Source organism: Miscanthus floridulus, chromosome 4 (assembly GCF_019320115.1).
Source record: "Miscanthus floridulus cultivar M001 chromosome 4, ASM1932011v1, whole genome shotgun sequence".
NCBI classification, from domain to species: Eukaryota; Viridiplantae; Streptophyta; class Magnoliopsida; order Poales; family Poaceae; genus Miscanthus; species Miscanthus floridulus.
In genome coordinates, this window is record NC_089583.1 from 18,120,668 (window position 1) to 18,147,252 (window position 26,585).

The 26,585-nt window shown below is 42.8% G+C and overlaps 1 protein-coding gene across 1 annotated transcript; it reads right to left on the minus strand.

Moving 5' to 3' along the window:
• Positions 1-1,721: 1,721 nt before the first annotated feature.
• Positions 1,722-4,425, minus strand: LOC136551062 (uncharacterized). Its single transcript, XM_066542652.1, has 8 exons — positions 3,975-4,425; positions 3,818-3,890; positions 3,473-3,550; positions 3,237-3,383; positions 2,968-3,161; positions 2,804-2,865; positions 2,345-2,732; positions 1,722-2,269 (listed from the first exon to the last, which is right to left on the minus strand). Exons 1-4 carry the CDS (start codon positions 4,185-4,187, stop codon positions 3,352-3,354), a joined length of 396 nt encoding a protein of 131 aa, XP_066398749.1. The 5' UTR covers positions 4,188-4,425; the 3' UTR covers positions 1,722-2,269; positions 2,345-2,732; positions 2,804-2,865; positions 2,968-3,161; positions 3,237-3,351.
• Between the last annotated feature and the right edge of the window lie 22,160 nt (positions 4,426-26,585).

The window sequence follows — 26,585 nt, forward strand, 5'->3', positions numbered from 1 at the left end:
TACTCACACCACCAAAGAAGGATGAGCCAATGATGCTATACATAGCAGCAACCAACATGGTGGTTAGTGCAGCGATTATTGTAGAAAGAGAAGAAGCAGGACACGTCTACAAAGTGCAACAACCAGTATACTATGTCAGCGAAGTACTCTCAGAATCAAAAGCAAGATATCCCCATGTCTAGAAACTACTTTATGCAGTCCTGATAACTTCCTGCAAGCTCAGACATTACTTTGAAGGCCACAAAATAACGGTGGTAACGGATTTTCCACTCAGAGACATCATACGAAATAGAGATTCAACAGGTCGCATATCTAAATGGGCAGTTGAACTTGGGGCACTCAACATTGACTTCACCCCACGCAAAGCAATAAAGTCTCAAGCTCTAGCAGATTTTGTGGCTGAATGGACAGAGATTCAACAACCCGAGCCCGTTGCCATCCTGGATCACTAGAAAATGTATTTTGATGGATCACTCAAGCTAGGAGGGGTAGGAACCGGTATTGTCTTCATATCACCAGATAGAAAACAACTCAAATATGTCGTACAGATACTTTGGCAAGCGACCAACAACGAGGCAAAATATGAAGCACTCATAAATGGTTTACGCATAGCCACTTCACTCGGGATCAAAAGACTACTCTTCTATGGAGACTTAGCAGTCGTCATCAATCAATTAAAAAAAGATTGAGATTGCACGAAAGAGAACGTGGATGCATACTGTGCAGAAGTCCGCAAACTTGAGAAGGGTACAGAAAAAAGAAGAACGACACAAACTACTCAGTCCCTGGGAAGGGCCCTTTATAGTCTCAAAAACAACCCACCCAAGAACTTATGAGTTAATGACGAAAGATGGAGAACCAAGGAAGAACTCGTGGCACATCAGTTAGCTACGAAAATTCTACGCATAAAGATCCTCTATCCACCTTCTTCAAGAAAGAACCCAAAAAGATGATCAGGGGCTGGAGGATAGGAGACTACCCATTACTCAAAAGAACAACTATTATAATCAGAATTCTCTACAATGAATAAATATGAATATCCTTTTTCAAAGAAGCTTGAGATCAAATTCAGATTGAGTAGCAAAATGGCAACAAGGCTTGAGCTTGCCCTGGAACAGGACAAAATGGCAAAAGAAAAGCCTAAGCTCTATCCAAAATTTGAGTAGCAAAATGGCAACAAGCCTGAGCTCACTCTGGGTTAGAACAAAATAGCAAAGAAAAGCCTAAGTTCTACCCAAAATTTGAGTAGCAAAACAGCAATAAAGCCTGAGCTCACCCTGGGATGGGACAAAATAGCAAGAAGCTTGAGTCCTACCCAAAGATAAGAGTAAAATGGTGAAATAAAAACCTGAGCTCAACATGAAGGCAAAATGGCAAAGAAGTCTGAGCTGGATCTGAATTGAGAGGCAAGAGTGGCAAAAAAAATCTGAGCCTACCCCAAGAAAAGCTAGAGCAAAAAGGCAATAATAAGCCTGAGCTTAAGGAGAAAACAAAATGGCAATGAAGCCTGAGCTTGGTCTGAACTGAGAAGCAAAACGACAATGAAGCCTGAGCTCACCCAGAGACAAAACAAAATGGTAATAAAGCCTGAGTTTTTCTCCCAAAGAATGAGAGCAAAAAGGAAAAGAAGCCTGAGCTCGATGAAAAACTTAGAGTAAGGTCACAAAACCAACACTCACCTTTTTTACGACTATCATAATTTAAACAGATGCGCGTTTTATCGAGGGATCATGACAAGATTACTCAGATTCATAAGAGAGACTATAAATTTAAACTTGGCTCGAAGGCCGGCAGAGTACTTCACACAAATAAAGGCCAGAAGGCCAGCCAACTACTTTCCATCACAAAATATTGCAGAAGCCAGAAGGAGAACAAGATGACTATCAACTGGTCAGCCTCACTATCTACATCGGGCATCTTGATATCGAGCCTGGCAGCAAGACAAGAAGCGAGGTCTTCAACTTCTGGCTCAGCCTGATCAAGCGTCGCCGAGACATCTTCATCATCCACCTCCGCCCCCAACGACTCTAGAAGTTAATCGGGGGTAAGAACTCTGATATGAGCCAGCAGCCTCCTGAGGCACATATGGGAAGCTCCCTTGGCGAAGCCCTGAAGCCGCTCAGGAAGGAGGGGAAGGAACTTGCCCCAAGACTTGCCGGCATCCTCAGACACACGAAAGAATTCGGCGACCTTCTTGAAGACTTTCCAGAAAGACAATCTGGTTGGCGGCTTGGAGACGCTCATTTAGCTCCTTGACAGTATTCAACCCCTACACAAGATCCCAATCAGCTCCAAGTCTAATCTGCCTCGCCTGGTCGAGTTCATTTTGAGCAAGAGCAGTTACCGCTTCCTTCTCATTCTCAAGGGTCTGAAGCTGCTCCTTCATGTCCTCAATGGATTTGGCCAACATCTCTTTTTCTTTGCAGAGAGCTGAAGAAATGAAAAAGAAGAGCAAAATTGGAGTAAGATAAAAGCCCACAAAAGGAATCAGACAACTCACCCTGGCAATCCTTCGAGAGAGCCTGAGACTGCTCAAGAGCTGCTTCCTTGGCCCTCACAGCCTCGCCAACCTGACTGCGGAGGATAGTTTCGTTTTCTTGCCTATTGGTCCGCTCCAACTTCAGGTCGGTCTTGGCCAAAGTCAACTCAATATCTAGGTTTGCAACACTGGACGTAAGGCGCTTTACAACTTCACCCGAGCCAAAGAAGCTGGCTTGGTCCTGACCGTAGGCCTGAAAATAGAGAAAATTTAGAGACAACAAAAAAAGAAATGCTCAGAAGAAAGAGATAGATCAGTGCTCACCTTAAACTTCTCTGCAAAGGCAGTACCCAAGGAAATTAACTTGTCCTAAGAAGCGGACAACTCTGCATAGCGGTAAGCTAGATCAAACAACTCTATCACTTTAGCAGAAGGCAATGACCATCCGGTAGCAGTCAGAGAAGAAGAAACCGGGATGAAAGTAGAACCTGGGAGAGAAGAAGCTGGTTGAGAAGAAACCTCAGGCGCCTCACTAGTCCGGGTAGACTCCATCTCACCCACCGTCAAGGTACCCGGCTTCTCGACTTCGGGAGGCTGAGAACCCGCTGGAGAAGCTTGCAAGGCCTCAGTCTGGCTTCCAGAAGAAGCCGACTGAGTCTGCGAATGGGAAGAAGACAAAGGCCTATAAAAGAAGCAAAGAAGAATCAGAAAAAGTACTCAGACAAAGCAAAAAAATAGCTAACAGAAGGGTACTTACTTGGGAACCTTCGTGGAAATTTTCTTTAACCCAAACTGACTGGAAATTGGCTTGGGAGGCAGCATGGACGCAGTCAGAGTATCAAGAATGACCGACAGGGCGGGCACTGAAGCGATCATGACCTGAGCACTGGGGCTGACTCGGCGCCTGAAGGATAGAGAAAAGTACTCTACAATCAACAAGAGGAAAGAAAAGACACCTAGAAACTACTCGGATAAAAAGAAGAAGAAACTTACCGCTGATGCTCAAGGCCAGAGTCGTCCTTGTCACTTTCCTCATCCTCCACAACATGTACACGCCTACACGGGTATCACCTAAAAGAACCCGAAAGACAGAGCAAGTTAGAAACAGGGACACGAGGAACAACTCAGAAACATAGATTCGAATCTCACCTACAAGAACTGTACCTATAATCTAGAGGGAAGAGCGAGATCTCTTGGAAGACGACCCAGAAGAACCTCCACCTACTAGCCTCTAACCAGCAGAACGAGCGGCATGGGAAACTGCACGTGGCACATAATCCACGTACTGAGATTCCCTAAGAGAAAACCCAGTGATAACAAAAGGGGTCCGGGACTCACCTGTCTGAGTCGCGGCCGCTGGGTCGATCACCGACGGGACGGAAACTGGATCCACGAACTTGCGTCCCAATTCCTTCAATAAGAAAAAAATAAGATCAGTTGAAGAGAAGTTACAGATCAAAGAAGATGAGAAAAGAACTCTGAAACAATAACTCACCGGCAAAGGGGGGTTCGTGGTAGAATACTCGACCACTTGGTGAGGCATGATGCTAACGCCCTTAAGCATCTTCCCCAAACGCTCAAGAACTTCCTCGTCGCTCAGCTCCAAAGCAGCCACCATGTGGGATGGGTCCTCAGCACAAGAGAACTCGAAGTCATAGTGCTCCCTCTCCTTCAATGGCTGAACGCGGCGATGGAGGAAGCTGGCCATGATGCCGAAACCAGTAAGACCTAGCTGCAGAAGACGCTCGATTCTGTCAAGAAGAGGCTGGATCCTCTGAAGCTCTTTGGCAGACAGAGAGTTCTTTTCCCACGAGTCATTGGGAACCGGCACAGCATCAGAATGAACACGGAGAGGAGGGTTCTGGTTCCCAGCATAGAACCAAGAAGCCCTCCACTCCCTGAAGGAATCTAATAGGTCATATTTGAAGTACTCGGCCTTTCTCCCCTGGCGAAGTTAAATACCGCACCCACCAAGGACGGCCGGGTCGGCAAAGATAGGATGAGGTTTAAGGCAAAAGAATTGACGAAAAAGAACGATAGAAGGGGGATGCTAAGGTAGGCCTCACAGAGATGGATGAAGACAGAAAGATGAAGAACGCCATTTGGGTAAGATGGTTCAAAGTAATACCAAAGAAATCCAAAAACTGAAGAAGAAAAAGGGAAGCTGGGAGACAGAGACCCGCACGGACAAAAGCAAGGAAGAGAACGATCTCACCAGGAGCAAGAGCGGGAACCTCCTCTGAAAAGAGCTTTTCCTGGATCAATCTGTCATGGCTCAATTCCTGCAGTTGCTGCTCGGTCGTGGTTGGCATAGGCCAGATCTTCTCCGCAGACCTCATCGCGCCGAACTCCGGATTCTAGATCTTCCCAATAACCTCCTCGTCAACAAAAGCTGGTTCGCTCCTGCTGGCCGAGGCTTTCTTCTTGCCCATACACAAGCCAAAGATGGCGGAAGCTAGAGGAAGGCAGAAAAGAGCGACGGTGGCGGCAATGGCACGGGAGGCTAGGGTTTGTGACGATGGAGGCAAGGACAGAAGGCGATGGCAAGGTAAAAAGTTTAAAGGGAGAGGACAACTATTTATAGAAGCAGGAAATTTAACATCCAACAGTCAGGCCAATGGCAAAATCTTGATATTTGCAGAAACAGATGATGAGCTGCCCTAAAGTTAACCAGTCAATCGAAAGATTTCTGGAGATAAGTTACCAGATCTGCCCGTTGAAGCGCGGACGACGACAAACGGTAAAAATCCTGACTTTTTCGCATTAATCACAGATGGCATTGAAAAGATAGTTGCACGCCTTTTTACACGGAACAGCGCAACAGAATTCCGGAGATGATTTACTCAGGCCTTCTAGTTGGATGAATTTAGATTTTGGGGCTACGGTAGCACGTTCGTTTTTATTTGGCAAATAGTGTTTAAACATGGACTAATTAGGCTTAAAACGTTCGTCTCGTAATTTCCCACCAAACTGTGTAATTAGTTTTTCTTTTTGTCTATATTTAATACTCCATGCATGGACCGCAAATATTCGATGTGACAGGTACTGCAGTAACTTTTTGGAAGTTGGGGTATAACTAAACAAGGCCTCAGAAGCACAACCACTCAACAGAAAAGAACACGGACAGGAGACAAAGTACTCTCTCAACATAAAGATTACAGAAAGAACTCGGGACATAGATACAAACGACCCAACAGCTCAAGACAACCCGGATTTCTTTCATCTTTTCAGACAACTTTACGAAGTTACAAGATTACAAGTTTATGGTACTCTCAGAAGCCACCCAACAGAATTTGAGTCCAAGACCCAATGAAGTCAGCATAGGCGATCAACAAGGAACCCAGTGGAATTCTAGTACTGCTAGAGACTAGACACCAGCAGGGAACCAAGTTGTCATAAAGGCAGAAGACACTCGACTCAGCTACACTATTTTCTCCAAAGAAATGACGCACAATCTAGCCGAGACGAGCAACAGTGACCAAAACACCACGTAGAAGAAACTCGTGCTCAAATAAATGAGCTGGCATCTGTCTACCCAAGTATCTTCCACACCGATGTGATGTTGGATCTGAAGTCGATCCGCACCAGCTTGATAGCGCTGCAAAAGGAAGAGTGCACCGAGTACTCCTGGATGAGGGAACAAAGTTCACATCACAAGGCCTCTCCCATCTATCAGACACCTCACGCCGATGCAATGGCACTACGGGATTAGTCTGCCTCTAATCCTTATCACAAGACCTCTTCCATCCACTACAAAGATTACACAAAGAAATCCACAAAAGCCCGGGGGCTCGTCCAACTCGCACATCAACAGAATCATGTTCAAGAAGGTAAAGACATCAACAAGTTCTTTACAACTTACAAAAGATACGAAACTCAAGCCCGGGGGCTCAGCAACCTCACTATGCACTAGCATACCCACAACTAAGGCTCTGTTTAGTTTCCACCTAAATTCCAAGTTTTTTCACTCTCTCTCCATTACATCAATTTTTGATCCATGCATGGAGCAATAAATGTAGGTAAAAAAATAACTAATTGCACAGTTTAGTTGTAAATCATGAGACGAATCTTTTGAGCCTAATTAGTCCATGATTGGATAATAATTACCAAATACAAATGAAAGTGCTACAGTACTTTTCAACCCCCAAACTTTCCATCTAAACAAGGCCTAAGAGAAGAATATGAGGCTAAAGGCAAAGAACACTTCGATGGATTTCAACAGCAAGCCACGAGGGTATTTACAGAGAAAACCCAGTGTACACGCACCAAATTCACCAACCAAAAGTTACTGCAAGGACCTAAAAAAGAGAAGTACAAATAGTACCAGCATGATAAGCTAGTGCAGCATATTCCATGGATATGCCCAGCGCTGTACAACCCGTGAAGATAAAGGAATCAATGCCAACGGTCAACCACCATCAGACACCTGACAAGAAGGACAGATACTTCAAAGCAAAGATGAAAGAACTCGGGAGCGGATGCCTGAGGATACAACAAAGAAGACCCTTCAACCGAGAACTTTTTTCAAACAAAAAAAAAACAGAGGCTCGGGGGCTACAAAGTATACATCCTTAGAAGAGATCCACGAAAATTTTCAAAAAACTAGAAGACCCTTCTGCTTTTTGTTCTAAATAGTAAGAGGCTCGGGGCTACACTCACTGAGTGCACTTTTCATGAAAACTGCACATCAAAAAAAGCTCTCTCTCCAAAAATCAGAAGACTCTCCTGCTTTTTGTTCCAAATAGCAAGAGGCTCGGGGGCTACACTCAGTGAGTGCATTTTTCACAAAAATGCACATCACTGGAAAAAACTTTCTCTTAGAAGACCATTTCAAGGTTTCACTTCAAAAAAAAACCTGGAAGAGACTGGTTCCAAGACTCGAAGAAGAACAAGAAAGATCTTTTGTAGCTCAACCAAGAAATGCTCGGGGGCTTGTCGGTATGATACCCACAGGGTGCATTACTGATAGGTAATTGGGTAGTGGGCCACGGCATGGCCTACGGCCCAGGATAATGACGAGAGGGAGCACTGCTCCTACTCCGAATAGAATTAGGCCGGACTAGCTGATTCCTTTAGGAAAAAGCACCTTCTGTAATTAGAACAAGACCTTTTATATGGATTCAACTAGGAATATGACTAAGTCCTCAGATCTCCTTATTGATATAAAAGGTGGCTGAGGACACCTCTTGTAACAACAGAGTCTGAGATACACAATCAATACAATGCAAGGCAAATGCCGAACTGGACGTAAAGGCTATTACTCAAGATCGAACTCGAGGGCCCAAACCTATATAAATCGACTGTCTCGCGTTCCTCATCGAGTTCTTGCTAGCCATAAGCCCAAACAACTGCCCCGGGTACCCTAGTGGCAGATTGTCGGTAGTAAAACATCGAAACTTGGAGGGAAAATAAACCTCATTTTCAACAGGTCCCATAATTCTATCTTCTTGCCTTCTAGCACGGACTTCCAGTCAGGGATTGTGCATTCAAGGTTGTCCCTAACTGCGAAACCTATGGCGTTCCAAAACTTGGCGGCCACCTCTGAAGGTGCTTGCGGCTCTCCTTTTTGGGCCTATTTTTGTAACTTGGAATGTGTCTTTAGGCCAGTGGTTTGCTCCTCTATCACCTTGTTTTCGATCACTCTGTTTCCTTGAACTACCAGAAGTCGTCTCGGTCGGCTCTGGTGCTATATCCTCAGGCACTTCGACTTCTTCATCCAGTTCTAAAATGCGCAATTGAGACAATACCTCCTATCCATTCAATTAGGTATGTACACACATGAGTACATATAGATAGAGTTAGTGACTTTATTGAATTTATGTAGACTATACCTCATTAACTGTTGGATCGTAATCGGGGTCTCATCGCTGCTCACGTTTAGCCGCCTTAATTGCCTTGTCCTCAGGAAAAGGATCGCTCGGAGTGTGGTATGAACCATCATCATCCGATGTGCTGTCATCGCCTTGAGAATCATGGTGGTCACCACCTTGGGCATCTGGCTGGTTGCCTTCAAGGTTCTTGTGTGGCTCTGCTCCTTGGGCATCCGGCTGGTCGGCATTTCTTGGGGAAGTCATCATCATCGAGCTAACTTAAAGAAGTAAGAGCGAAATGAATGCCTTGATCACAAACTAACTGTAATTAATAATAATAAAGCATTAAATATTAAACACAAGTAATGTCTCGGGCAAGACATATTAAGAGCGGAGAGGAGTAGTTTCGTTTGCCACGACGACGATGAGGGGTAACGGAAGAGCGGAAAGGAGTAGTTTTGTTTGCCACAACGATGGTGAGGGGCAACAAAAAAGCGGGGAGGAGTAGTTTCGTTTGCCACGACGATGGTGAGGGGCAACGGAAGAGCGGAGAGGAGTAGTTTCGTTTGCCATGACGACGGTGAGGGGCAACGAAAAAGCGGGGCGGAGTGGTTTCGTTTGCCACGACTTATAAAATATAATGATTTCTACAAGCGTGGATCTTTTCAACACCCATAGTAAGCGGACTGATTAGCTTCTTGGCATGGTACGTGTTAGCAGGCACTTTATTCTCCTTTGGAAGTATTTCTGCGAGAACATGCAACACCTCATTGAAGCCAGCATCAGAAATACCATATCTCGCTTTTACCATCAATAACTTTAGGACAGACCACAATGTCGTGAACTCTTTGGTACAGCTTTTAGACTCATCGTAAAGAGGCTCTGCTACTGCCTTTTTCAAGGCCTCCATACCTTTCTTGAAGAACATTGATGGATCCGTATAACGATGCAGTAGTGCCTCTAAGAATTCTGCATCTTCTTTTTCATGGACCTCAAAGGTTTTAACGCCTTCATTTTCGCCAACAAATCTATCATCAGTAACATCTAGCACAACAGGTTCACTCTGGGGACAGTGATCATCACATTCATTAACAAGCATGTTTGGACCATCGTCGTTGATGTTCGCTGGGTTGCCAGTTGTAGTATGAGGCGCAAAACTTTCCTCTTCATGTTTTGTCCAAATCAAGTAATCCTTCATAAATCCTTGGCAAATTAGATGAGACAAGACACAAGATTGGTTGAACGTCGTCAAATACAACAACATTTTTGCAATTTTTGCATGGACAACATATGTGCGTTGTCTTTGTTCTCGAAGCATGCCTCTTAGCGGCTTCAGTAAAGCTACGGACCTCCACTATGTATGACAGATCCATTCTTCAAAGGTTGTACATCCAAAATGACCTCTCCATCGATACCTGTAAAAAATATAGGAAATAAACATGATTTAAAAATATCTCTTACCCTCTATAAAAACCTAATGTTCATATTTTCTAATTAATTAAGTAACCTACCTAGCTCTCTCTCTAAAAACACACCATGCATAGTGGAGAAATTAAATATAATGAATTTAGTGTTTTGAAATTAACAATGACCTCTCCGAAATATTAATTAAAATTAACCTTTTTAAGCAACCTTCTTCGAAGAAATAAAGATGAAAACCTTCCTCTCTAAAAATGAAGATGAAAACCTCCCTCTCTAAAAATTAAGCAACCTAGCTCTCTCTCTCTAAAAACACACCATTCATAGTGGAGAAATTAAATATAATGAATTTAGTGTTTTCAAATTAACAATGACCTCTCCAAAATGGCCTCTCCGAAATATTAATTAAAATTAACCTTTTTAAGCAACCTTCTTTGAAGAAATAAAGATGAAAACCTCCCTCTCTAAAAATGAAGATGAAAACCCCTCTCTCTAAAAATTAAGCAACCTAGCTCTCGGAAAGTGCATCTAGCCCTTTAGTGGATTTTGGTGAATTGATTGACAACATAATTAAAGGTCTAATGATTTTGCTAAGTGTTGAACAGAAAATAGATTATCTCACAAGTACTAGATTGAATCGAACAAAGACAAAATAATGTGTTGTTGTATAAGCAATCTAGTTCAAGCACAAGACAACAATGCAAACAGAATTCATGTAAAGGCTTATCTATTGTGAGATCTCTATGATTCATGTGGAAGCAAGCACGTTGAGAATTATTTATTGAGACATGAGGGATTGCATATGGAATGGTCTCATATTCGAAGCTTGCTACATTGAAATGAAAAGATAATTGTGCAAATGAATGGATGATTCAACACAAGATGTGACTTGACAGCTTGAGTTGGTGAAGATAGCAAGGAAAGGCTTCGAGGTACTAAGCAAGGGTGAAGGGCAAGCGACGACTTGGTGGCCAAAGAACCTAGCTAGGGTGAAGAAGAAAGTACTTGCATTTAGTTGAGGTACCAATCAAGCTATGAAGGTCATGTTGATGTGCAGGATCAAATTACTATTGAAGTGTTTGATGAAAGTGACTTGGTACATTTGGAGTTATCTATATTTGATGAATAGAATCAAGTCACGTGCTCAAGATGGCTATGCTCAAGCAACAATCAAAATGAACATGTTGGCTTTCTCTATTGATGAAGATTGAAAGATATGGCATGAGCTCAAACAAGGTTAACTCAAGAGGTTTTAAATTTGATTTTCTTTAAACTTGAGTTAATAGGAATGTCGTACTATTAAGAGCGATGCATCATGTTCATAGATTTATATTCTTAAGTGCTCAAGCCTAACCATGCGAGTTTGAAAGAAAAATATTTGAAAATTGCTAACAAGTGGTGCTGCACAGAGCAATATGGGAGGTTTCGGTATTACATACCGGAGGGTCCGGTATTCGCGAGGTGCAACAAGTTTCTAAAAACGCGCGTGCGCAATTTTGGCCTACCGGTACTTTCGGTGTTGCACCGGAACTACCGGTCACACCGGTACTTCTAGTGCTAGCGGACCGGTACTACCAGTGTACTACTGAAAGTTCATTGCTCGTTCATACCAGAGGTTCCGGTATGCAATACCGGAGGTTCTAATATGAACCTAACTGCACCAACGGCTAGAAAACGGCTAGTTTTTGAATGGGGGCTACAAATACCCCCAAGCCCTCTCCTTTGAGTGCTGCTGATTCTACTAGTTCTCATACATGTTTTTGAGCCTTGCTAACTCTTCCAAACCCTCTCTTAGTGAGTGAGTGATCCAAATCGACAAATCCATATTGTGGGTTGAGAAAGATTCAAATTTGTGTGCAAGCCACCACTTGAACACTTGAGCATATTGTCTATCTCGTGATTTGCATTTGTTACTCTTGGACTCTTCGGTCCAAGATGGCTAGGCATCGCCAGAGAGCACCCAAGAGATTGTGGTGTGCCTCAAAAAGTTTGTAACGGTCGATTCCACCGCCGCAAGGGAAGGGATCAAACTAGTGAAGGAGGAAAAGGAGTTGGAATACACTCTGGCTAGAGTGACCTTCGTGGTATCCTCTAGGGGGGACCCAAAGGATAAGGAGTTGGAAAAGACTCCTGCTAGAGTGACCTACGTGGTATCCTCTAGGTGAATCCTTTGGTCTCCCGCAGCTCCCTCAACGGAGAGTAGGACTCGACGGAGTCCGAACTTCGGTAAAACAAATATCACATCTCCTCTTGTCTTCATTTGATATTTGTGATTCTCTTGTAGTATTTAAGCTATTGTGTAGGCTCTCTGTGCTTCATATTATATCTACTAGGTACCTATAGCTTGGATTGAAAATAGGAAACAAAAGGAAGCAAGTTCCCCGAAGAAATTCACTGACCCATGAATACCGGAACCTCTGGTTTTTCGTACCGAAGCGTCCGGTATTGCATCTCTTGCATTTTGAATTGCTATATTTGTTTTCCTCTCGATCTACTTGGGTTGTGATCTTTAGTGAGCAGGGCTACTCACATTTCACCTTCTACAAACCACTACACCTTTGGATCAAAGCTTGATCCAAGAGGAAGCAAGTTTCCCGAAGAACTTCCCCGATCCGTGAATACCGGAGCCTCCGGTATTGCATACCGGAACCTCTGGTATTGCAGGATCTTGCTGCAACTGTGTAATTCTATGATTAATCAATTTGTGTTGCAGTTGTTTGACTTGTAGAGTTGTTTAGCATCTTTAATATACTTTGTGGTTGACTCATGAGGAGATTATTTCTCTGATTTGGAGCTTTCAAGTAATTGGAAGCTCCCATACTGATTGTTTCCGCATTTAAAGGTGTTAATTTTTAGAAATGCCTATTTACCCCCCCCCCCCCCCCCCCCCCTCTAGGCGACATCATCGGTCCTTACAAGTGGTATCAGAGCCAAGGTTCTCACTAAAAGCTTCACCACCGTGGGAAAGGATGTCGATGCCTAACGAGTCGGAGCCCGTGTTTCTCCAAAATGATGGTTCAAACTTTCTATCTTGGTCAAATTATGTACTCAATGTTTTTAGGACTATTAGTCCCCTTGTTGAGCGTATTGTGGATGCAAGCATCTCTATTCCCATAGTTGATTGGAGCAACTATAAAAATATGCCCGAAGAGGAAAAGAGATGTGTGCAACTCAACGCTCAAGCTATTAATGTCATTTGAGTACATTGAGTGCAGAGGTCCAAGCTGAGGCTATTTAAAATGAAGAAACACCTTTGGAGAATGCTCATCACATTTGGATCAAACTCTTTGATTTGTATGGCAAATCCAAATGCCATGAGTGCTATGTGTGGAAGGCAATGGAAAACATGTCCATTGCATCCTCCTGTTGTGAAGGAGCCTCAAGTGACCTTAAAAGCATCAAGCCAAAGCAACCTGAGGAAGTTGCTGCTGTGCTGACTGTGCAGCACATACCGAACGTGTCCGATATGATATCGGACGTGTCTGGTATGGCTAGGGCAGCAGAGCAGCAAGCAGCTTCAAGCAACGATGAGCAAGCTCGGTGTCGGCCAAGTGATGAATCAAGCTCCATATCTCAAGACACTCATCACTTGTGTCTTATGGCCAAGAAAAACAAGAAGAGGGCTACCAAGAAAGAGCAAGTCAAAGAAATTGTACAAGTAGATGATCAAGAAGAGAGTGATTTTGAAGTTGACTATAGCAACATTTTTTATCATCTCAGCAACCAAAACAAGTGTATATTCATAAAGATACTTGAAAGGAATAATGAGCTAGAAGAAGAGAATGAGAAGCAAGAACAATCACTTCAAAAGCAAGAAATGTTTCTCATCTCTAAGTTAAAAGAACTAAAGGCAATCAATGAAAGGTATGAAAAATTATCATTTGAGCATACTTTAGTTACTAACTCCTCTTCTAGTGTTTCACAACTAGAAAAGGAAAACAATGAGCTCAAGGCAAGACTAGATGAACTTTCAAGCAAATACAATGTTCTACAAGCAAACTATGTTCATCTCAAGTGCTCACATGAGGAATTGGTAGAATCACATATTATGCTTGAGGTAGCTCATGAGGTTGTGGTCACTTCGGTAAAATTATCTCAACCTCTCACGCAAACACTCACTTGTACACCATCTCAATTGAATATTTCTTATACTAATGAGTGTGCTTCTCAAGCAAGCCAATCTTTGATTGAGCTAAATCCCATAGAAAACATTGAGCTCAAGGGAGAAGTGGAAAAATCAAAGAAAGATGTGATTCGGTTGAAGGGTAAGGAGAAAGCACAACCTTCTCAAGATAACCGTGATAACATGGTGAAGAAGCTTGAGAAGGGTTCAAACCTTGCTTCCTCCAAATCCCAACAAAAGAGTCACACTTCAAGCAATGGCAAAACAACCAAGAGCAAGAAACATGGAAAACGGTTATGCTATGGTTGTGGATTGTATGGACATGAGTGGGCTATGTGTCCACACGAGAGTTGGGCCGACAAGGTTGAAGTTGCTGAACAAAAGGCTTCCACCAAGGTGGCCAAGCAAGTGAAGAATGATGGACCAAGTGCATGTCTCATTTGCAAGAAGTTGGGCCATCCTACCAAGAATTGCCCCTTCAACAAAGAGGCAATAAAGAGAGCCCAAGTTACAACAAGAAGATGCTATGGATGCAATGAGATGGGGCACATGGTTGATGGGTGTCCAAACAAGCAAAATAAGCATAAGGAAAATCAAGGCCGCGTATGCTATGCTTGTAGGAGAAAGGGGCATCTAAGCTATGATTGCCCAAATGGTAACACTCCTAAGCCGAACACATTTGTTTATGATAACATGCTTAGAAGGACCACAAATGGAGTTAGCACTAGTAAGGTGATGTATTCACCACAAACTAGCACTAATGCCATTTGGGTGCCAAAGTGTGCTTAGGATGTTGATGTAGGTACTTGGTGGTGAGATGAAGGCTTTGGGGTGCTTGAGCAAGTTGATTGAAAATATTTACTCAAGCTATTAACCTACTCTTATTATATTCTCTTATATGGTTGACCCAAAGATCAATTGATGGCTATATTTCATACTTCACCTTCACTATTGGTAACAAGTACCTAATCCATGTAGGATAGCCACTATTCTTGTAATGCTCAATAATCCACAAATAGTCATATTTGTGAATTTTTGGAAGTGGCTAAAGCATTTAAATTGATTAGGTGTCATTTGCCATATGATGCTTTTAATGTCTCTCTAGTAGAGAAAAATGTTTGTGGAATGCAGGATACAATAAGTGAAAGTCACATCGGTGAAATCACAAGAGGAACAAAAATTAGGTTTCTGTCCTGAGAATACTAGAGGATCCGGTATGGCATTCTGGAGGGTCCGGTGTGAAGGGCTAGAAACCAAGATTATTCCTAAAAAGTTGAGATTTGACTCAAATACCTCTATATACATAATAATTGTCTTAGAAACTTGTGATGGTAACACAGCCTATGTGGTTGTGAGTATTTCTTATTCCACTTATTTATGGCAAATTATCTTTTTTTAAGGCCAAAATAGAAAATTGACTCCTTTGTTCTTCAATGAACCAAGTGCTTGTCACAAGTTGGTCAAATCACTTGAAGCACTTATTAAGGGGGAGCTCAGTTTCTATTTTGTGTCACCTGGACTAACGATTTCTTTTAGTGATCTTGTAGTTCTTTATATGATAATTAGTTTCTTATGGAGCATGATTATTTGACAATGAGGTCAACTCAATTATTGTTATGCTACTCAGCAATTTCTTCTTAGTGGAAGTTTATGGGCTCAAGGCATAGGTATGTATGTACTTTAAATATTTATGCATTGTAGTGCATCTAAGGCCTTTCACATGCTAGAGTGTGCTTGTGTGACCTAGGATAGAATTTTTCAAAAAAAAAACTTTACTAGCATGATAGGTTTTGTGGTGTTTTGAAAAATATTTGGATTTTGGTCTTTGTGACCTTGTCATGCCATTTGTGATTATAGCTCACCTTGATTGTTTGATTAGCTAATCACATTTGTTATGATTCTCTCAAGTCCATAAGTTACTATATCTCTCTAGATTATATTCTCATCTCAAAATCTAAAAGGTTCCTAAGCGCAAGAGTTGAGAATTTGGTGAGAAAGGATGTTGGAAATTCCTTGAATCAAGTATTGAAATTTATTCTGGAATAAATATAGAATAAGAAAGATATTGGAAAAGGGCTTACAAAATTTGGAAAGAATTGGTGCTGGAGGCCCATACCGGAGGGTCCGGTAATTAATTCCGGAGGGTCCGGTATTGTCGAGTGCAGGAAGGGGCGTACCCCTGGGAACAGACCGAGCGGTCTTTTTCCTGCCGCCGCCCATGCGGCTCGCTGCTCTTTTCTCATGACCTCGTGCCCATAGCAACACAGAGCCATCGCCGCCTATCTTCTTCCCTCGGTGATTTTCTCTGTCAACCAGTAAAAGGAAGGATTGGAGTCTCCCCACTGCAAGAATCAACTTTCTCCCCATCGGATTTCTTCCTTGTTCCTCATCTCGTCTTCGAAGGGACAACAGTTATGAAGGGAAAGGAAGTGAGGTCAAAATTCCAACATGATCAAGCCACGCTTGAGAAAAAGAAGAAAGGGGCAGAAAAGCTTCAAGTAAGGAGATCCACTAGGCAGGCTAAGAAAAATCCTCAGTATGAAGAGTGTGATGGGAGTTCTTCTGACACAGAATCTGAGGAGTATGTTATTCCACCTGAGGAGAACAGGAAAAGGAAAAGGAAGGAGATAAATGTCAATAATGAGAATTCTGAGGGTGAGCAGGAGAGACAGACACAACCAGTACAGTATGGTCAGCCACAAGGTCAAAGAATTCACTTTAAACAGCTTAGGTTAGATACACCTTCATATCCTGCATATGTTCAAATGACAAATTATATTGGGCAAGGCATGACTAAGGCTGCTAGAAGGGAAAGAAGGGTGAATCCCAGATTTATTGCTAGATCAGCTACTGATTATAGATTCCACACTTTGTTTCAGCAAGACTACTATACTTTAGTGATTCTCACCAAAAATCCAATTGTGTCTGATTCTCAGTGGATTAATTGGAAACATGCAAGAAATCAGCACAAGCCTTCTCTTGACCTTGCTATTGCAGCTTGTGAGAGGACCGGCGTGTATGGCATTATGGAGTTCCAACATGACTGGAATAATAAAGTGATTGCACAATTTTATGCCACCCTATTTGTTGAGGAAGGTAATGTGAAGCGAATGCACTGGATGTTAGAAGGAAGAGGCTATTCAGTTGACTATGATCGTTTTGCTACCTTGCTTAGTTTTACTTATGAGGATTTGACGAAGGACAAAATTCACAATAGGCATCCAATTTCTCCAGAAAACCTCAAATTCATGTACTTGCCAAACAATGAAGGATATTATGGTAAGCAGATTGATCTTCACCCCACATATGCATATCTGAATAGGTTGTTGAGGTGCACTTTATCTCCTAAGATGGGTGACTCTTCTTCTATTGGAGGCTATTCAAGAAGTCTGCTTGCTAGAATGGCACTAGATGCACAGGAATTCAGTGTCTTTGACTTTATTTGGTGTGAGATAAAGAGTGTGTCAGTCCACTCAAGGGCTGTGGATATGCACCTTACATAATGCATATGATAGAGCAGGTGACAGGACACACTTTTAGCTATGATCATAAGCAAAAGCCTTACAGAGTCAGTGCTGAACTGACAGAGCCAGTTCCTGAGTCACATCTAGATGCACTAGCAGGAGGAGATGTAGCTAGAGTTCCTTCACCACCACATGCTTCTCGTCGCTCTACCTCTCGCCGTGGCAGTAACAGCTTCTTTGTTAAGAAGCCTCCTTCTCCCATTCGCAAGCTCTTCAATGTTATATTTGGGATGTGTAAGGACGTGTTGTAACAGAACCGACCAAATCATAAGAACGTAAGTACAAAAACAATCACCGAAGCGATCAAATTCCTGTACTTAAGCTCCCATAATCCCGGTAGTCCGGAAATCATGAAGGATTTCAACCAACTCTCGACATACAAACCAAGATCATAGTGATTCAACACAACACATCATCTGTTACAATATTTCACAAGTAGCATTCGGATTACATCCATCAGAGTTGAAATAGAATATTACAAACCAAGTTTGAGTGTGCGGAAGCAACATAGTTTGGTACAAACATCATAGTTTTCAATTACATTGCCAAGTCTGAGTCATGTCCCACAAAAGCATTATCAGGTACGAGAACTAGTAGAGACCGTACCCAACGGTCTAGTCTTCATCCCCAGCTGGGAGAAGGCAGTACTTGCAGCAACCAAAGTAGAACTGGTCATCTGCAACAAGTGGGAGATAAACCCTGAGTACGAGAAGGTACTCAGCTAGACTTACCCGTCACAACCAGAAATAAAAGACACCAAGGATCATGCAAGGCTTTTCAGGTGGGCTAGCTTGACACAGTTGCATAAAAGAGCTTATGATTATAGTAACCAATTTAAACTTAGCATCAAGTTTATCATCGTTTACCTATCCACTAGATTAGCACCTGTACTAGAGCACTCACTTATTAGGAGCAAACAATATTAACCATAGCAGGTATTATAAGGCTGTCATCATCATATCATCATTAACGAACCATTAGGATATTTAGTGTATCTACATTGGAGATAAGCCCGTCAAGTTCTCACTAACCGGGAGAGACGGCGACTCGAATCGAATTACAACTCAGCTGAGGGGGTATTCCTAACTCTCACCCTAGCATACTTAGCAAGGGTAGCCGTGGGTCACCTTTGGGACAACTCAGGAACCAAATTCGCGGGTTCGATCAGCGCCAGCACTCTCAGGGATACCCTTCTGCCAAGACGACCAGGACTTTTAAATCACCTGCCCTTGGACTCATGCCTACGGCTCCCTTCCAAGGCGCACTTTATACTTATCGACTCCCGGCCTGAGGTGAGCTACTCGGCTTCGTGGTTGCTCTCCAGACCCGGCCAACTAAGAGAGAGGCATGCGTTCAACATGAACAGGAAAGGCTTCAAGAATCAGTCCTTAAGCGACACAGACGGAGTCACTGCAAATCGGCAAGCCTCCATCCGGTCTTAATTTCAAATTAAGACTGGTTCTTTTCCACGATAGCAAATATAGCCAACCGTGCCATATGTATCTTCCTATATCTCGCAGGTGATAGAAAATCACTCGACTTCTACCGTGTTAAAGCAGGGCTAAGCACTACACGAGTCTAAGCTACATAGGATTCAGGGTAACAATATTTGGACAAGGATGGGATAACCAATGCAGCAAGTGTTTGCATCCAACACCTAAACTTAATGCAACAATATATATATGTAATAATAATACTGTAACTACATTTCAGAAATTAGGAGGCTTAATATGCTCCGGGGCTTGCCTTTCACAAAGTTGCAAGGACGGTGATCCGGGCACTCAACGGCGACCTCGTCTGGCCCTTCTCCTGAAGGCTGCTCCTCCTGAATCTCCGATGTCGGCTGCTGCTGCTCGCTCGGTTCCTCGAATTCCAGCAGGGTCACTCCTTCCGGTACACCTATTGCATGCCGATGCAAAAGATAAATACCATGGATGCATAAGGAATGACATGATGCTCATGATGAATGAATCACAGTAAGTGTTTACCGAAAACATCACTGGACACTCGTTTACCGAGTAAGACTAGCCCTATTCAAATCACTTTAAGCATGTATCTAACTTAACTTAAAGAACAAGATCAATTTACCTAACTTGCATAACCTAAGATAAAGATGCTCATCTTCGGTTAAAGGCCTAACACCTAGGAACATTACCACAACTTAGAAATAGTAAAGGTATACATAATTTAACATTTAAAGTTTCATATGCATACAAGTAGTCCCTTAATTCAATCACAACTAAAGTTCTACAATTCCAAATGACTTGCATGAGGATATTCTGGAAAGCTTATGAAATTCTCTACAAAACATTTGTAAACACCAAAGCATGATTCTTATGTTAACCAAATCGAATTCCAGTAAACTTAGAATCTGTCCAGAATGACAGGGTTACTAACTTAATTATTTAATGATTGTGCAAAAGCATAACTTGATCAAACCAAGTTTACCAACTTGTTTTTCATACCTAAGAAACATCAGAAAGTATAGTGCCAACTTCTAAATAAATTATTTAATATCCTTTTCCAATTTATTTAGTTAATTAGGTGATTTATGCAATATATAGTAAAACTATAAATAAATATCTACAAAAATTACAGTAGCTATCTCATGCTGCACATAGACTACCATAAAAATTTCAAAGCCATTGGGCAAACATAACTTGCTGTATCCAAAATAACAGATGACATGTCTAATTTGAGCATAATTAGGAAACCCTAACGAAAAGTGTCAAGCAATAGATTTCACATTTTTCCTAGCATCATTCTAGCATAAGAACCTTACTCACCAAATTTTACCTATACTGGATCTATAGAAAAATTATGAAAATTCACACAAGATCCATCCATTAATAAAAGAAATTTCTATAACTTAAAAACTACACATGCACTAGCTCTGAAATTTTAACCAGAGCTTCTAATAAGAAATAATAGACTACCCACAAAATTTCATAATTTTTGGACCACAGAAACTCAAGATAAAATTCAAACAAGTTTGCATGCATCTAAAAACACATTTCAAAGTCCTATTTAATTCATCAAAAATTTCTAAAACATGTGCTCATATAATATTTTTGTTAAATACTAGACATGACTAGGAACTTAACAAAATTGGAACCATATCCTTTGGATCTACCAAACTTGAGTCACATATTTTTGAATCTATACACCAAACTGTGAAAAACAGTTAAACAAAACAAATAAGGAAACCATTTCACTGATGTTGGGCCGGCCCGAGGAAACGGCGGCCCAAGACGCGGCGCAGCCCATGCTGGGCTCCCACCTCAGCCTCGGTGGCTGATAGCCGGGTCCCGCGTGACAGCGAGACAGACAGGGGAATGGAGCGGACGGCGACGTAGGTCGTCGCCGGTGGCTTCTCCGGTGACGGCAACGGCGCCAACATGTTCGCCTCACCCGAGCGGACCTAGGGGAACCTTCTATTGCAGCTACTGACGCCGCTAGCGGGGGTGGCGATGGCCACGGCGGCGCTCGGCCACAGCACGGCCGGCTCCGACGACGATACGGCGTCGCAGCCCAATAGGGCGACCCTACGAGCTATGGCAGCATGCCTAGACCCTAGCGCGAGACGGAGCGCCAACTCCAGCGAGGTCCCGCCATGGCTACGGTGGGGGAAAACGGCGAATACGCCCTTACCGAGGCACGATCGACCTGACGGTGAGGTGGAGATGGTAAAGGGGATCACGGCGAAGCTCTAGATGAACAGAGCAACGCGTTTTTGCAACGGCGTGGAAGCTAGGCGAAGGCGAAGGTGCAGCTGGCAATGGTGGACAACTGACACTCCAAGGGTCAATTCAAGTCAAACCTTCACTTGAGGGCATTTTGGTCATTTTGACCTACATGAACAATGTCCCAACAAGTAACCTAAGTGTAGTTAAGGTGAAATAGACCATGATCGACTATTTTACAAAATTGTTATACCACTTCTATTGATCACATGTGATACAGAAATTAAAACAAGCAATTCATACATATGCTTCAATACAATGTTTCACATGTTGCATGACCTTGTTGTTATCCTATACTTGTCACATTACTACCATGTTGCCATGCTTCAAGATATGAGAAATTCATGTTGCATTCATATGTTGCACTACTATCATTCACAAGCAATCCAGTACGAAACAAACAGAATATGCGAATGTTTCATATGTATGTTTCAGGGACCATGGCATGATGAGATAGATGATGCACATGTTTATGAAACGAAATGCAATTAGTAGAAGCCAAACACCTAGGGTGTTACAGCCCTCCCCCCTTAGAAAGTGTACCATTTAGTATAGAAAGTTGGATGATTTTCTTTTAAATAATCTTCCTGCTCCCATGTTGCATCCCGTTCGCTATGATTACTCCAAACTACCTTGTATAACTTAACTACTCGTGTATGAGTCACTCCTTCTTGAGTATCCAGGACTTGCATAGGCTTTTCCTCATAAGAAAGATCAGATTTCAAGTTGACTTTCCTTGTTGCTATTCTTTCCTCAGGAATACGAAGACACTTCTTCAGCTGGGACACATGGAATACCAGGAATATAGCTCCCATCTCACATGGTAGATCAAGCTTATATGCTACTCTTCCACTTTTCTCGATAATGCGGTAGGGTCCAACATATCGAGGCTCAAGCTTCCTTTTAATTCCAAAACGCTTGACTCCTTTCATAGGGGATACCTTCAAATAAACATGATCACCTACTTCAAACTCAATAGGTTTTCTTCTTTTGTCAGCATAGCTCTTTTGTCTAGCCTGTGCGGCAGTCATATTCTTCTGTATAGTTCGGACTTGCTCTTCGGCTTCTTTTACGAAATCAATACCATAGAATCTTCTTTCTCTGGGTTCTACCCAGTTCAAAGGAGTTCTACACTTGTGGCCATAAAGAGCTTCAAAAGGAGCCATTTTTATACTCTCTTGATAACTGTTGTTATAAGAGAATTCAGCGAGAGGTAACCAGTCTTCCCAAGAGCCTTTGCAAGAGATAAGACAAGCCCGAAGCATGTCTTCAAGAATTTGATTAACACGCTCAGTCTGTCCTGATGTTTGCGGATGATAGGCAGAACTGCGGATTAGATGAGTGCCAAGGTTCTGATGTAAGCACTCCCAAAAGCGAGCCATGAACTAAGGTCCTCTATCAGAAACAATGGATTTGGGTACACCATGGAGACGTACCACTTGTTGAAAATAAATCTCAGCATAATTGTGAGGATGATAGGTAGACTTGACTGGAATAAAGTGAGCAGATTTAGTTAGACGATCTACGATAACCCAGATGGAATCACAACCCTTTTTGGTAGTGGGTAGTCCAACAATAAAATCCATGCTAATTTCTTCCCACTTCCAGCCAGGAATAGAGAGTGGCTGCAATAATCCGGGCCTTATGTGAATAGCCTTGACTCTGCAACAGTTATCACACCTTGCCACGTAAGCTGCGATTTCTTTCTTCATCTTGGTCCACCAATAATACAGCTTGAGATCTTGATACATTTTACTGCTACCAGGATGGATGGACAATTTAGAAGAATGGGCTTCAGCCATAATTTGATTTCTAAGTTCTTTATCTTTGGGTACCACAAGCCTATCATTAAACCAGAGAATTCCCTTGTCATCGACCCTAAAGTGCTTGGTCTCTTTCTCTTTCATTTTCCGCTTGATGTGAAACACACCCACATCAATCTTCTGGAGTTCGATAATTCGACTTCTAAGAGAGCAATCCACAGTGATGTTGTGGAGTACTACAGGATGAAGGAGGTGTGCCAGATGAAAGTCTTCACTAACCAAGGAATTGCAATGGGCCTTTCTGCTTAAGGCATCAGCAACCACATTTGCCTTACCAGGATGGTAGTGCACTTGAAGGTTGTAGTCTTTGATCAATTCTAACCATCGTCGTTGATGCATGTTCAACTCGGGTTGAGTAAAGATGTACTTGAGGCTTTTATGATCAGTATAGATGTTGCACACATTACCCAGCAAGTAATGTCTCCAAATCTTCAGGGCATGAACAACTGCGGCTAGTTCTAAGTCATGGGTAGGATAGTTGACTTCATGCTTTCGAAGCTGGCACGAAGCATAAGCAATTACTCGGCCCTCCTGCATCAGAACACACCCCAAACCAGTGCCACATGCATCACAGTAGACATCAAAAGGCTTCTCGATGTTAGGTTGTGCCAATATAGGAGCAGAGGTTAGTAAGGTCCGCAAAGTGTGGAAAGCCTCTTCACACTTCGGAGTCCACACAAACTTCTCATCCTTTTGTAGTAGTCGAGTCATGGGCTTGGCGATTTTTGAGAAATCCGGGATAAAGCGACGATAATAGCCAGCCAATCCCAGGAAACTTCGAACTTCTGTGACCGTAGTAGGTGCCTTCCACTCAAGGACTTCTTGCACCTTAGTAGGGTCAACTGAAATTCCATCACCAGATAATACATGACCTAGAAAAGGTATCTTGTTCAACCAGAACTCGCACTTGCTGAACTTAGCATAAAGCTGGTTGTCACATAACCGAGTTAAAACAATTCTCAGATGTTCAGCATGCTCTTCTTCATTTTGAGAATATACCAGGATATCATCAATGAACACGACGACAAATTTGTCCAATTCCAGCATGAATACAGAATTCATCAGGTACATAAAGTGTGCCGGAGCATTTGTCAACCCAAATGACATGACGAGGTATTCGAACAAGCCATAACGAGTAGAGAAAGCTGTCTTAGGTATATCTTTAGGACGAATTTTGATCTGATGGTAGCCAGACCTCAAATTGATCTTGGAGAATACCTTAGCCTTAGAGAGCTGATCAAACAGAATATCGATGCGAGGAAGAGGGTATTTGTTCTTGATAGTAACAGCGTTTAGGGGGCGATAATCCACGCACATGCATAGAGACTCGTCCTTCTTCTTCACAAATATAGCTGGACAACCCCAAGGAGAAGAACTAGGCTGAATCAACCCTTTCTTCAATAGCTCATTCAACTGACTCTTCAGCTCAGCCAACTCATTGGGCGGCATTCTATAGGGTCTTCGAGAAATAGGAGTTGTACCCGGAATGAGTTCTATCTTGAATTCTACATCATGGTCCGGAGGTAATCTAGGCAAGTCGTCAGGAAAGACATCTGGAAACTCATAGACAACCGGTAGATCCTTAATGGCTTTGGCTAGGGTAGCATTGGCGGTATTGTGGATAGAGATATCATGAGGTAACTGCACTAGAAAACCCTTCTTATCCACTGGATCCCTCAACATTACCACACGGGTTGATGTATCGATCAGCACTCCATTCCCGCTCCTCCACTTCATTCCTAGGATTACATCGATTCCTACCCCCGGTAGAACTACAAGATCCATAAGGAACTCTCGATCCCCAATCTCAAGCCTTACATCTTTTATTACTTGGTTAGTCAGGATATTATTTCCAGCAGCACTAATACAATACCCACCTTTGACAATTGTAATCACATTCATATTATGCTCAGATGCAAAAGTAGAACTCATAAAGGAGTGCGAAGCACCCGAATCAAAGAGCACAACTGTAGGGTGATCATTAACAAGGAACTTACCAGCGGTGACCACTTCACCAGCAGGAATTTCCTCCACTGTAGTATAGTGAACACGCCCCTGACGGACGTTTCCTTGAGCATTCTTGGGAGGATGGGGACATCTATTTGCCCAATGACTAGGCTGGTTACAGTTCTAGCACGGTCTGTTTGCTGGTGGAACATTGGAGCTACCCTGCCCCGAGGTATTCTTCGGCAAGGAAATTGTATACCCCTTGCGGAAACCGGTTTTAGCTTGGTTCTTCTTCTGAGGTGGGTGGTACCGGACATTAGCATTGGGTAGACGGTACAGGGTCTTAGATACCATTGGAGCCTTGGACTAGGAAGCACCAGCCTCAAAGTTCCTTTTACGGTTCTTGGAAGCAGCATATATCTTGTCATTGTTCTCCTGAGTCAGAGTGTCACTGATAAACTCATTAAAGGTGACACACTTGCAGTTGCCCATTGACTTCATCAGTTTTAGGGAAAGTCCCCTCTTGAAGCTAGCTATTCTCTTAGTGTCAGTATCGACGAACTCAGGAGCATACCTTGCCAGGTTGTTGAATGCCTGGAGGTACTCATTAAGACTCTTGTTGCCTTGGGTGAGCTTCATAAACTCAGTATGCTTAATGGCCATGAGACAAGGAGGGATAAAGTGTCCCCTGAAGGCTGCCTGGAACTGATTCCAAACGATCTCAACGTTAGCAGGGAAGGTGGTCCTGTGATGGGTCCACCAGATGCCTATAGGGCCTTGGAGCTGGTGTCCTGCATACGAAGCCTTCATACCTTTAGTCAAACGGAGCAATCCAAACCTTTGCTCTATCGTGCTCAACCATTCATCCGCTTGTAAGGGTTCTTCTGCCTCACAAAAGATAGGAGGCTTTGTGTCCATGAAGTCCTTAAAGCTGCTATACTGGTTCAGCTCGGGTCCCTGGCGGACATGCCGATCCTCACGGTTAGCCATCTGGCGCATAGCCTCAGCTAGCATGCGCTGACTTTCCACGACCGTCTGCATTAGCTCAGCTGGTGTGGGCGGTGGAGGAGGTGGTTGTTCCTCATCTCCAATGTTACGACCGCGACGAAGGTTATAAGCCATCTGCAAAAGGTATAGCCAATGAGCACTAACGATGTGGAAATTTTTGTAGATAAATTATATAATTATGCCAAACTAATTCCATTGGAGAGAATGCATTTCTATAATCAACAGAGGCACAATCATTCATCACAATCACACAACTCATCAAGCGCATCAATTGACACATAAATGCGATGAACTTAACCAACAACGAGATCCATAAACCGCAAAGACAAAATTCAGCAAAAGCTCACATACGTGGAGCACAACACGTTCGATAGGTTACATCCAAGCCATAGTGGTTCCACACTTACATCAAGGGTAACATAGGGTTCGATATTACATCCCAACGATTAACTTGCTACAAAGCTACTCGTTCATGCATGAGGATCAACAAAAGACTAGATCTAGCGCATTAGCTAAGTAGTAAGCTAAACTACGCATCGTCCTCGGAGTCAGTGTCAAAGATCTCTCCTCCATCTTCATCACTAGCAGGCTCTAACTCCTCATCTTCCTCCTCATCAGGTGGAACGTCCTCAGGTCCATTGACCTCCATGTCATCATCACCTTCAGCCATGATGACACCAGAACCCATCTCATCCTCATTATCAAGTGG

Coding starts and splice junctions, on each gene's coding strand:
- LOC136551062 (XM_066542652.1), bottom strand. CDS start 4,187: ATGGCCAGCTTCCTCCATCGCCGCGTTCAGCCATTGAAGGAGAGGGAG. Junction 3,891..3,974: donor CCACGAACCCCCCTTTGCCG/GTGAGTTATTGT, acceptor TTCTTATTGAAG/GAATTGGGACGCAAGTTCGT. Junction 3,551..3,817: donor AGCGGCCGCGACTCAGACAG/GTGAGTCCCGGA, acceptor GGGTTCTTTTAG/GTGATACCCGTGTAGGCGTG.